The sequence below is a fragment of the Amblyomma mixtum genome, chromosome 5, assembly GCF_055824585.1.
Source record: "Amblyomma mixtum isolate Tamu chromosome 5, ASM5582458v1, whole genome shotgun sequence".
NCBI classification, from domain to species: domain Eukaryota; kingdom Metazoa; phylum Arthropoda; class Arachnida; order Ixodida; family Ixodidae; genus Amblyomma; species Amblyomma mixtum.
The window spans coordinates 184,320,946-184,334,211 of NC_143016.1; the positions used below are offsets into that span (position 1 = coordinate 184,320,946).

The following is a 13,266-nucleotide window of genomic DNA, read 5'->3' on the forward strand; positions in this document are numbered from 1 at the left end:
CCCCCCTATGTAATACCCTCGATTAAGGGCCTTTAGGGGTTTACTGAATAAACAAATAAATAAACAATAACTGAGTGGAGTTGTCCAGAGTGTCCTCTTAACCTTTTACCATCAAATTAATTCCCAAAAAGTGTGCCAAAATCACCAAATTTTTGGCAATTCTTGGAGAAAATGACCATTGCCAGGCTTAAAAGACACACTAAAGGTAGGAAACACACTTTTTATGGACAACTACCACCCTCTGGTGTTTAAAATTTCAACCAATGCAATTGCCAACCATAACTCGTATGTGGAACATTGGGTTGGACGAGTGTGACTTGTCAATGGTGATGGCGATACTGGCACAATCTCCCATGGCGAGTACAATTCGGGGTTGGTGGCTAAACGGTTAAGGGGGTCTTTTAGGGTGATAACCCAACCAGGCCTCTGTGCATCTACCCAGTGATCCAGCAAGGAGGCCAACTCACGGGGGAAGATCTCCGGGTAGACAAGCCGGTTGGGGCAGAGCGGGTAGCAGCCCAGTAGGCTGGCCTCCAGCCTGCACACACAAACGCACAACTAGCATCAAAGCCTGCACAACCTCCACAGACGTCAGCAGAGAAGCTTGCCCTCAGGTAGGCTGGCGCACAACAGTCACAGAAGGGGAAATTCAGCACAGAGAGTGCAAAAATCGGCAGCGTAAACAGGAAACAAGGAATAATAGGGACAGGGGCGTACGCTGAACAGGTACAGTGCACGTCCACGGATGCTACAAGCATCCAGCAAGGACAGCACTGACTAGAAGGTGCATAACATAACATAGGTGTGCTCCCGAGATTCTTAAAGGACTCGGGGTTGTATTCCCGTCTATAATCTTTAAGTTGTTAGTGCGCACCCTCTGTCCCCTTGACATAGTGGTCGATGGACACTTGAAAAACTCATGTCCTTGCCGCTCTTTTTCCTTTTTTCCCCTTTGTTCCCCTCCCCAAGTGTAGGGCAGCCTACTGGGCATTGTTTGGTTAACCGCCCTGCCTTTCTGTCCATTTCTCTCTCTCTTCTTTTTGTCCTTTTAATGCAATAGCATTTGGATTGTTGTGTCACAAAAAATTTCTGGCTTCTCTGTCACAAAATTCCCTGATTGGTCGAGAGGGTCACGACGCCATCAGCACTGCCAAATATGAAAATCTGCCAACCAAAGTTTTGGCAGGTAAAAGACCACTGTGGGCGACCTAAATGATATCTCATTTTATACTTTAAGGATGTGGTTAAGAAGGAAGGCCCACAAATTTTAGAGCGTTAAGCTTTAATTCTCGCGTTTCAGGTCTCAGCGCCATGCGTTAACACAAATCGTGACCCAGTGGCTGCTATGGTAACCGAGGTGGTTACACAATGGAATAAAATAATAACAGGCGGCAGTGTGATGCCCGAGCGCTACAACTCAAAAGTAAACTAAGTCGATTCGGTATATATATTATCCATGTCTGGCAGGTGTCAAATTCTGGCCACTTAGTCCCGACATTTGTGTAAGGTTTGTGGGCCAACCATTTGCCGCAGAAAGTTCCAGACGGTGTCATACGATCCAGCGTTTCGTACAGCATAAACCTACCAGTTAAGTTCGAGCCTAGCTCACTGCAGGGATTCGGACCGGTGACCTATGTACCCTCAATTCCATATCTTTACAAATCTTCATATGAACGTATGAACATGAAGAGAGAAGAGACAAGCTAACACAGCGGCCAATGGGACAAACATATCTGAATATGGGAAACTGATGCTGGCTGCCAGCCACTGGCTGGACTGTAGGCTACATCTACATCCGGCGGGCAGTGGCATCATTTCTGGTCTCTGATCACAGCTGGGTCAACGACATTTGTCCCAGTCGTTAAAAGTCTAGGTCACCTTCTGGGCATTTGCCAGCTCCTTGTCTACTCACACACCAGCAAGCCACTGATGTCACATGAACAATATTGGTTGATTCATTCCGGTCGCTCACGACTTGCCTGTGATATCGCAAGCAGAACGAATCTATTAAAACCTGTCTCAAGACGTCTGCAACCCGCCAATGTAAACCTGCCTTTACATGTGATGCAGGTTTGCGGATTTTCACTCTTTTGATGCTATCAATCATGTGATACGCTACATTCGGCCACCAACCACAATGACGAAGAGGGCATCTCCAAGCATGTTCCTCCTCTCGCTTTCCCACAGGGCATTCCCCTCCATGCAAGGCGTTGTCCCCTAGTCCCAACAGGGTGTTTTGTCTGGAAGAGCCATACTTGGACTAGCTAGTTTCTCCAAGTTATTTGCCTCTCCAATCTATCACAAAATGAAAAAGTGCTCTGCGTTTATTCCCAGAACGGCGCTCCTCCTTTTGCCCCTGGCCACCACACTCCACCTCCACGCACCTTGCCGGACTGACTAGCCGAGCATGGTCATGTCTACTTACAGCCTTCCCACGCTTTAGAGTGTGCATATGGGGCACCGTAGTGCATTTATGAGCACCTCAGGGGCCCCGCAGTTTCTGACTGTAAATGCCCATGTGCATGCATTCCCGCTTAGTGAAAGTTAATTTTATTCCCCTCAAGAGCCTTGCTCTGCTTAGGGGCCAGTGCCCTCATGTCTCCTTTCATGTCTGTCGGATTTGATGAATTCAAAAAGTCGTTCTGATGTGTGTCCCTGGCTGGTTCTCAAGTCAACATCTATCCTGACTCCCCCTGAGGTCACCAGCCACCCAGAGCAGGTGTGGCGGGTCAGATGGGCAAAACATGCAACTGACTGCTGATAGCATGGTTCGACAGGCCGCATTAATTGCGAGAATAAAGGCAGTGGGGAAGCACAAAATCAGTGATTTTGCACATCAGGCTGTGCCCCTTGACATCATGTTGTTTTTAGAACAGGAAGTGGTCTGCTGATGGCGTTGGATGCACAGAATGCGAAGTGGAGCTGATGGTTGTTTTGTACTTTCTCATCATTGTGTTGGAAAAGCGTGAAGGTGCTGGCCACATCAAGGCGTGTACTTCACTGTCCATCTTGTAATTAGTTTTCTAAAAATATTGGTTCTCTGTATCCATATTAAAATACATTGATATCATCATCAGCATCAGCCTGACTACGCCCACTGCCTCTCCCATATCTCTCCAATTAACCCTGTCCTGTGCCAGTTGCGACCACCCTATACCCGTGAACTTCTTAATCTCATCCGCCCGCCTAACTTTCTGCCGCCCCCAGCTACGCTTGCCTTCTCTTGGAATCGACTCCATTACACCTTAAGGACCAGCGGTTATCTTGCCTTCGCATTACATGCCCTGCCCAAACCCATTTCTTCCTCTTGATTTTGACAAGGATGTCATTGACCCATGTTTTATCCCTGACCCACTCTACCCCCTTCCTGTCTCTTAACGTTACACCCATCATTTTTCTTCCCACAGCTCGCTGCGTTGTCCTTAACTCAAGCTGAACCCTCTTTGTTAGCCTCCACGTTTCTGCCCCCATAGGTGAGTACCGGTAGGATACAGCTGTTGTATACTTTTCTGTTGAGGGATATTGGCAAACTGCCATTCATGATCTGAGAGAACCTGCCAAATAGACTACACACCATATTCTTTATTCTTCAAGATATTTTACTCTCGTGGGTCAGATCTGCGGTCACTACCTGCCCCAAGTAGACGTATTCGTTTACCACTTGCAGCGCCTTGCTGCCAATCATAAACTGCTGTTCCCTTTTGAGTTTGCCGAACACTACTTTAGTTTTCTGCATATTAATTTTTAGGCCCAGCATTCTGCTTTGCCTGTCACCGATCACGCTCTGCAAAGCTAGACATCCAGAAATAAAGCTCCATCCTGAAGAAGCACATGTGCTCTTAGGGTGCACCACGGAACACTTGCTTAACACTTCAGCTGCCCCGAACAGAACTGGAGGCAAGTGAACATGGAAAGAAGTTCTACGTACAAAAGTTAGTGCAAAACACGAGACAATCACAAGAAAGGTGGACAGGACAACGCGCTAGCCCAGCAACAGGTGTTAAATGGAAAGAAGTATGGTGGGACTTGCTTTAACATCCCTATTGAAAACTTGCGTGAAACCTCAAGGATACAAGGAAAGAAAGAAATATGCGGGGGTCCAGTTTGTTCCCTTCCTCGTGTCTAGCACACACGGGCAGGAAAGATGGCACAGTGACTTGCATGGCCACGCCGTAGAACTCGTGCTGGGCTGTGGAGACAGCCACGTCGGCAGTGCGCAGCAGGCCCAGGTAGTCACCACGGTCGGGCAGGGGACCCCAGTGGAGCACGTGCGCACCCAGTTCCTCCCGGAAGCCAACCAGGGATGCTGCATAATGCACGACCACAGCTCAGGCCACTGCACCATCTGCACATGCAACCACACCGGCCCCTCAACGAATGCTCTGTCCTTAGACTGGCCCTAAGAACACAGCAGGGCAGTTAATGTCTATGTTTCGTACAACGATTATACATTACCTTCCCCTCAGCCTGAAGGTGCTGCTGCAAGGAGGAGGATAACAGTGTTAAGAAAAAAAAAGAAAACATTTTCACTGAAACTGCAGTTCATTCCTTGATGGTGTTGCCCTGCCGCGGTGGCTCAGGGGTTACAGCGTTCGGCTGCTGACCCGAAAGACGCGGGTTCGATCCCGGCCGCGGCAGCCGAATTTCGATGAAGGCGAAATTCTAGAGGCCCGTGTACTGTGTGATGTCAGTGCACGCAAAAGAACCCCAGGTGGTCAAAATTTCTGGAAGCCTTCACTACGGCGTCCCTCACAGCCTGAGTTGCTTTCGGGACGTTAAACCCCAATAAACTAATAAACCATATTCCTTGATGGTGCAAACATAAAAAACTGGCATACAGATTAGTTCTGGCCCAGTACAGTCGAGCCCACTAATAATGAACCTGATGGTCGACTAGACTGCATTCATCTTGTACCTGAAGTTCGCCTTAAGTGGGCTTTCCATATTACAGCCAAAAACAGAACACAGACAAAAGTGGTGCTTATTTCTTTAAAATTTCAGTTATGCAAAGCTGGACCTATCACGGTGCTCTCTAAGCTCTCGGGCGTGGTAATGTGCTCCTTGCTAAGACCCACCAGCAAGCATCTCTAGAGACACAATATGCTCGCGGCTGAAGTGCTGATGGCAGCTGGCATTAGGTCGGCCACCTCAGCCCTCCACTATTTCCATGGGGGTTCCCCACTGCATCACGTGTGGCTGCGCCTCGTTGCTGTGCACACATAAGGTAGAAATAGGTTCCGTAGGTGCGAAAGGAACAAAGTGAAAAAGGCAGCTGCTGACTATGAAACAAACTGCTGACCGCACTCACACATACACTGACAACAAAGAGGCGGGCTTGTGGCCTCTGGTGTGTCATGTGCCGTCATGAAGTGTACACGTAAGCTTCGATGGATCCTCAAAAGCATGCGAGCAGGAGTCTAACACATTTCATGCAACACCACGTCTGAGGGAAAATTACGTGCACAATGCTCGTCACACCGTGCACTCTGCTGTCGATTATCACATGTTTGCTCAATAGCCACCCAGTAAGTATGACCACAGACAACCACTGTGATTGATTCTGCTGTGGTTGTTGCGATTTCTATATTTGTGAATTGCTAGCTTTCTGCGGGTTGTAAAAGGAAAACAATCAGGGAACATACCAGGATGCACGAATAATTTCAACTAACATACATCAGCTGTTTAAACATTTTTCACAGAAGCATGTAAACCATTCATACCAGTTTAACTGCTGTGGGGACGCCTTCGTCCCCTGCGTTCACTTTCCCGCATTGCACCCCCTACTGTGGTTAGCTCCCCCGCAACGCACTCCCTTTAGTTGGGTGAACTAACAGGGGAGGGCGCTCGCGTCGCAGCGACACCAGCGCCACGGGTGGAGTGTTTTGCCGCTCGCGCGCGGCGGAAGACTGGCTCTCTTCTGCTCGGCACCGGGATAGCTCGCGGACGTTTCGTGAGCCGCTCCGCTCTTCGCCGGCGGCGACCTCGTGTGGAAACATGTTCCCCTCAGCTCGTCCTATCCAGCCTCGGAGATATTCCCTCTGCCCTACCGTGGGCGAACATTCGCTCGTAGCCGTGCTGGTGAGTCGGACATCCTCGATTCCTCAGTGTATTTTGTTGCTAGCTGGCGTTATTGTTGTTGTAGCAATAAATGCCTTGTTTGTGTCAGCCAGTGTGTCATTCCTTTGTTCCCGTAGAGCAAGGCCTGCCGTGGTCGGCGAGCGCTCGGTAGCGTACGCGACCACGGGGTGGGGTCCGCGCGGTTTTGAACTGTCAGCCGCGGTTAAAAGGGGAGAACGTATTTATCTCCCCCTATTTAAAACCCCACACTGCACATAACATCTATATGCAACAGGTTCACCACAAGCACTCAAATAAAAGGCACTAAAATCTGGCCTTGCACACCAGTGCACCATGTACAGCATGCATGATGACCCACACTGGACAACCATTTTCATTGCGAGACAAATGAGAGGTGATAGTGCATGCATGTGGTGTTTCTCAGTTATTTTTCAGCATACCTCAGAGCATATTCACCTTTTCACTGTACAGAAAACGTGGAAAACCAGGCGTTCTCATAGCGTTTCACATGCTGACGACATGCATTCACGTGCATGTCTGCATGAGCTCGTACTAAAAGAAAAAGAAAACGAAATAGGCACTTTGCAATTTCAGAATGCCTGCAGCTGCAAAAAGTAGCCAATTCAACAGCTGAAGAGAGAACAGACTGCTTCACCAGCCACCTAGCAATCCCAACATAGTGTGAATGCCACTGAGAGTTTGTGGTTCTGAACTCACTACGTACAAAGGCGTCACGCAGGCCATGTGCGCAGAATACGAGAAGAAAGATTCAGCCCTCATTTTTGCATCCAACCTTCCTCTCCCTCGTCTGTTTTTACACTGGTTTAATTATGAGACTCTCTGCATTCATGGATACGCTTGCCACGCTGCTCTCCTCTTATTTTGACAGCAATTGCCCACTGACGGTGAAATAGTGTTCCTTGAGAAAGCTCATAAATACGATGCCACCATTGTTGCACATATACACAAGTGGTACTTCGCTTACACTATTTTATGACTTATAAAAGCTCACTTTTTGGTAAAAATGGCATATCTGCTATCACGCGACGTTAACCTATCAGTCTCATCCGATTTTTCAGTCCCCTTTAAAGGATCCCTTTAAAGTAACTGCCTCTTTATACCTAACACGTCATCATCAAAAGTGGACAAAATTGTTAATGCAACTTTCTCAGTTTTTGTGCAGGATGGCGTTTGTATCAGCAGTCTCGGCTTGCTTGTGTTGGTCCCCTCACCTAGGAGGCAACCTGCATGTGATTAATTTTTTTATTTCTTGGCGCCAGTTTTGAGTGCCGGAAAGTGGTAAACACTGCCAGATCTGTCCCACAGCATGTGTTGTGCGTTGCAGCATGCCTCCCCTCCGTCTTGCAAGTCATTTGCAGCTCTGTGAAGGCTGCGGCAATCTGAGCCAATCAGAGCGGCGTGCACTGCAAAAGGTGTTTCTCAGTGCCCCTCACCCCACGACTAGTGGCTCCATCCCTGGGAAGGAAAGAGCACCAGCATCAAGGCGCTGCGCACGACCGTCTCAGCAGACGCCATGTTTCATCACCATCATCAACATCAGCCTGACTGTGCCCACTGCAGGGCAAAGGCCTCTCCCATGTCTCTCCAATTAAACCTGTCCTCTGCCAGCTGCAGCCACCACATCCCCACAAACTTCTTAACCTCATCCGCCCACCTAACTTTCTGCCACCTCCTGCTACACTTGCCTTCTCTTGGAATCCCCTCCGTTACCCTTAGGGACCAGCGGTTACCTTGCTTTCGTATTACATGCCCTGCCCAAGCCCATTCCTTCCTCTTGATGAAAAACTTCAAACACTTCTTCAAACACGCTTCAAACACAACTTCAAACATGCTTCCACAGTGCTCTGTTCATTCAGACTTTCTCTGCTAATTTAACCAGTGAATGAAACGCTCACTGTAAATCCAAAACTCTCTCCTGAACAACCTCTTGAAATACAGCGATAACTGTTTTAAAAATAGTCGCAAGTAACAAATGAAGGCGGGCTAGTTGGTGGTTGAAGCCCTTGCCAAGGAAGCTCGTTGCCCACCGAAGCACAGCCCAAGTGAAGAACCGCAACGCCGGAGACCCGTGGCAATGCCATACTTCCGCCAGATCTCCCATCGCCTCAAAAAAGTGGCCATGAAATGTGATGTCCCGGTGGTCTTCACGGCGGCCAAAAAGTTTTCGGGCATGTGCAATATGGTGCAGGGAAGTGGCAAAAAGAATGAGTGCCGCACTAAGCACGTAGACAGGTTCGTTCCCTGCAAAACTGGGGTGGTGTACAAAATACCCCTCACATGTGGGAATTGCTACATAGGGCAAACTGGACGTTGCCTGAATGCTAGACTTCGGGAGCATCGCGCAGCCGTTGAATCATTGGCAGGGGGCGGGGAACTGGCAAAACATTGTCGCCATTGTCGTAACTGCACGCCCAGGTTCCGTGACATAACTGTCTTGAAAAAAATTGGTGACCCAGCTTAGCAGGGAAATTTTTGAAGCCTACTGCATAAAAAAAGAAAATGACCGTTGCATCAGCTCCACTTCAGTATCATTATCCAAGAAAGAATTCAACTATCTAGATGCTAACTTGTGCCACGCGCGCCCACGTGCCTGTATAATGTGATGGTGTCAGCTGTTTATCAGGTGCGATTACGAATCCTGTATAAATGTGGTTTTCCCGTAGTAAACCTTAGTTGAAGTTCCGCGTCTTGTCCTGTGCTTTCCTCTCTTCGTCCCTCGTCGTTTTGCGCGGTTGCAATATGCACTCCAATAGTCGCAACACTGCTCAAATATCTGAGGGACTATTTGTTGTCCTTCTTGGCCCTGGTTGGACAACAGAACTCTACCTTTCACAGTGCTGCAAATAACTTTAGAGATGAAGTAGTACAGTGTAACCCAAAGAGAGCTAGGAATGATCCCCCAGCATGCCTGTTGGAGGAATTTGGTTCTTTTTACACCTTTGCAAAATCATCCTAGCTGATGGGTTCAGGGAGCAGTTGTTGCCTTACCCTCCCGCGTTCACAGCTACACTCCGCAACAACTTTTCCAGGCAGTGAAACTTAAGCTACAGAGCTGAGAGACACCCTCTCTTCCTACACAGCAGAACATAGACATTGCTTGCAGTTATTAGTTTTCTCTCGAAACACAGGATATTGAGAATATTCGTTATTTAAGGCATATTTCTAACACAACTGACGAGTTTCAACGTTGAAGGTCACAGAAAACAGTTTTATTGATTACAATAAATTCGCTAGGCACATGACAGCCCTTTCCTAACCCCGTGCTGTTTTGAAAAGAAACCTTTCCTTAATACAAGTAGTGCCGTGTCAGATGCAACGATGTGTTCGAGAGGTCTGCAAGATGTGCATGTCAGGCGTCAGTCGGGCGTTAGTTAGCAATGTTTGTTCAGTCATGAGACTACACAATTAGAATGGCTTTGCAATTTTCCATTCGTATGGTACCTCACCTGCGAAAAGTGATTGTCGAAAAATATTACTGAGTATAACGCTGGAATGAAGCACAGTAAGTTTCAAAATTTTTTTAGTTTATGCCATCGATATCACATGAAGTAGTTATTTTTAGATTATGAGTCAATGATGCGATGCCACCAAGAGTGGGCTTGTGTAGGCAGTCATAATCTCGTGAAGATATTGGTGAAAAAACTGTGGAAAGTCTGAGGGTGTTCATCTTGAGCGACAGGATCATCAGCCTCATCAAACAGCAAAAAATATACAGAAATCTGAGAAGTTCCAACTGTTTTCCAAAATTTTTTTGCATTGTGCCGAGGGATGCAAGATCATCAGACCTGAACTTACACCTTGCTTTTCGGAGGGTTGTGCAATATTGTTTATTAGTGTCCTTGTGAGTTGTCCATGATGTTTGTGTTCCCAGCTGTTTTGAAAATTCTCCTTTTTTTGTTCATCAGAGTATGAAGGGTCCTGTGGTACCAAGGTTTCAATGAGTTAGCAAAAAAAGATGCACAGTGCACATGGACGTTCATTAACCGAGCTATTTTTCTTTAAACTGATGGCAGTTTTTGTTAAACAGATCAATGAGAAAATGATGACAGAAAAGAACCGCAGAAGGTTTGTAAACCAAGGTTAATGGCATCACAGTTCGCCCTGTTATAGTTGATGTGTTTGGAAGAACTAGTTTTTGGTCACTGAAACCATCTGTGATAGTGATCGGACTTACACTGTCGGGAGCTGATGTGAGGAATAGATGTAATATGTTAAGGCCACGTGCAGCTTGATGAACTAGTTGAGTTAAAGAAAAGTGCAAGGTTAGGTCAAAGAAATGAATCAAGTCATGAGCCGGTGCATTTAAGGTACTCCATTTGATTTTTGGGGAATTAAAATTACCAAATAAAGAGGTGATGGCTTTGGGGAAATTAATCCCGATTTTTACGGATGCTTCACTCTTGTAGCATTCCCTTCACTGCCAACAAAAGCTGCCACCGAGTATAGCAACTTCAACGCAAAATGCTGTTACTTTAGTTCTAATGAACACTTGCTGAGCTTGGCAGAAATTGAACAAGCCCACACTAGAGATGTGAACACCTGAAAAAAAAAAAATCTTAAAAAATTGGGAACAAAAATGTTTTTCTGTCGAGTGTTTTCATTGCCCAGAAGAAGAAAAAAAAATGCCAAAATTTAAAAACGGAGTTTCTGAACAGTATCGCATCACCACATGCCACAAAAGTTGATCTAAATTAACGGTTTGGGAGACTGCCAAGCATTTGGAGTGTCCAAGCGGAGGCACGATCTTTCTAGCAACCAACTGCTGGTGTCAGGTGCATGTTGGCTACTCTGGATTCCCCCACAATGTGCGTCATGTGAAAGGAACTTGGAAGTTCAGCAACGTCCATACAAAGCTGTGCAACAGGCTTGTGGGAGAGCACATACAAAAACCTGTGTACGTGCCCTCGAAGTTAAACGCGGAAAAAGGCGCTCAAATAAGCATATTCCTACCCAGCAGAGATGAGTCAGGTTTGGTTTGGTTTATGGGGTTCAACATCCCAAAGCGACCCAGGCTATGAGAGACGCCGTAGTGGAGGGCTTCGGAAATTTAGGCCACCTAGAGTCGTTTAACGTGATCTGACATTGCATAGTACACGGGCTTCTAGAATTTCACCTCCACTGAAACTTTACCGCCGCGGCCGGGATCGAACCCACATCTTTCGAGTCAGCAGCAGAACGCCATAACTACTGAGCCACCGCGGCAGCAGTGATGAGTCACACTGATGCAATGCTTTGCGTCGGTTGTATTGCATGCAATGTGTCACCATCTTTTCCTGAAATGGCTTTGAGGCATTTTGGTTTTGGTGCAAAAATATAATTCTTTACTTATTTCTGGGTTACAAAGTAAATCTGCTTAATGAAATGCATAATCACCATCAGCCTGACTACGCCCACTGCAGGGCAAAGGCCTCTCCCATGTCTCTCCAATTAGCCCTGTCCTTCGCCAGTTGCGGCCACCCGCCAACTTCTTAATCTCTTCCGCCCACCTAACTTTCTGCCGTCCCCTGCTACGCTTGCATTCTCTTGGAATCCACTCCGTTACCCTTAAGGACCAGCGGTTATCTTGCCTTCGCATTACATGCCCTGCCCAAGCCCATTTCTTCCTCTTGATTTCAACTAAGATGTCATTAACCCGCGTTTGTTCCCTCACCCACTCCGCCTTCTTCCGATCTCTTAGCGTTACACCTATAATTTTCCTTTCCATAGCTCGCTGCGTTGTTCTTAACTTAAGCTGAACCCTCTTTGTTAGCCTCCACGTTTCTGCCACATAGGTGAGTACCGGTAGGATACAGCTGTTGTATACTTTTCTCTTCAGGGATATTGGTAAGCTACCATTCATGATCTGAGAGAACCTGCCATATGCGCTCCACCACATTCTTATTCTTCTAGTTATTTCCCTCTCATGATCCGGATCTGCGGTCACTACCTGCCCTAAGTGGACATATTCTCTTACTACTTCCAGCACCTCGCTACCAATTGCGAACTGCGGTTCCCTTGCTATTCTGTTGAATATTACTTTGGTTTTCTTCGTTTTAATTTTTAGACCCACTGTTCTGCTCTGCTGCAAGGCAATGTCATCAGCGAATCGCAAATTACTTAGGTATTCTCTATTAACTCTTGCCCCAACTGTTCCCATTTCAAGCACCGGAATACCTCCTGTAAACAGGCGGTGAAGAGCATTGGTGAGATCGTGTCTCCCTGCCCGACACCTTTCCTTATTGGAATTTTAACGGTGACTTAATGGAGGACTATGGTAGCAGTGCAATCGTTATAGATATCCTCCAATATTTTCACATAACACTCTTCCACACCCTGATTCCGCAATGCCTGCATGACAGCTGAGGGGTTGAGGGGCTGAACATCCCAAAGATACACAGGCCATGAGGGACACTACAGTGCAGGGCTCCGGAATAACTTAGACCACTTGGAGTTCCTTAATGTGCACAGACATCGCACAACACACGGGTGCCTTTGTGTTTCACATTCATTAAAAGGTGGTGGCCGTGGCCAGGATTGAACCCGGGTACCCCAGCACAGTAGCCAAGCATGTTAACCACTGAGCCACTGCGGCAGGTTTATAGTTCACAAGTTCACATGGCAGAGGTCATCCCGTAAGAACACAAGCTCGAGATCATGAGTGCACAGTGTGGTCACGGTATACCAACCCCGTCATTGTAAGTGCTTCAATATGACCTCCTACATATACGAACCAACTTTCTACCCCGAAAGTTTGAATCATGTATTCCTGTTATGGGTCAGGGAACAAACGTGGGTTAATGATATCCTACTGCAAATAAAAAGGAACAAATGGACTTGGGCAGGGCATGCAATGTGAAGGCAAGATAACCGCTGGTCCTCAAGGGTAACGGAGTGGATTCCAAGAGAAATGAAAATGTAGCAGGGGGCGGCAGAAAGCTAGATGGGCGGATGAGATTAAGAAGTTTGCGGGGATAGGGTGGCCGCAACTGGTACAGGACAGGGTTAATTGGAGAGATGGGCGATGCCTTTGCCCTACAGTAGGCGTAGGGAGGCTGATGATGCTGATGACTGTGCAAACAAACTAGAGTAATTACTAATTAGTATTTTCCCAAGCATAGCCACACATATAGCCACAAAAAAAAATCAAACAGATTTCATAGAAATCTCGTAGTTGAAGAAAAATTCGTC

The 13,266-nt window shown here is 47.0% G+C and overlaps 1 protein-coding gene across 6 annotated transcripts in view; it reads right to left on the bottom strand.

Moving 5' to 3' along the window:
- Window positions 1-13,266, bottom strand: part of LOC149345085 (tRNA-queuosine alpha-mannosyltransferase) — a 75,084-nt gene that overhangs the window by 44,119 nt on the left and 17,699 nt on the right. For all 6 annotated transcript variants that reach the window (XR_016283247.1, XR_016283246.1, XR_016283248.1 and 3 more), the window contains exons 4-5: window positions 4,162-4,306; window positions 468-538 (exon numbers count right to left, since the gene is read on the bottom strand). Coding sequence is in view for 3 of the 6 variants with exons in the window: in XM_089546427.1 (XP_089402553.1) it covers window positions 468-538; window positions 4,162-4,306 (216 nt within the window). In the remaining 3 variants the exon portion in view is untranslated. The remainder of the gene's footprint in view (window positions 1-467; window positions 539-4,161; window positions 4,307-13,266) is intronic.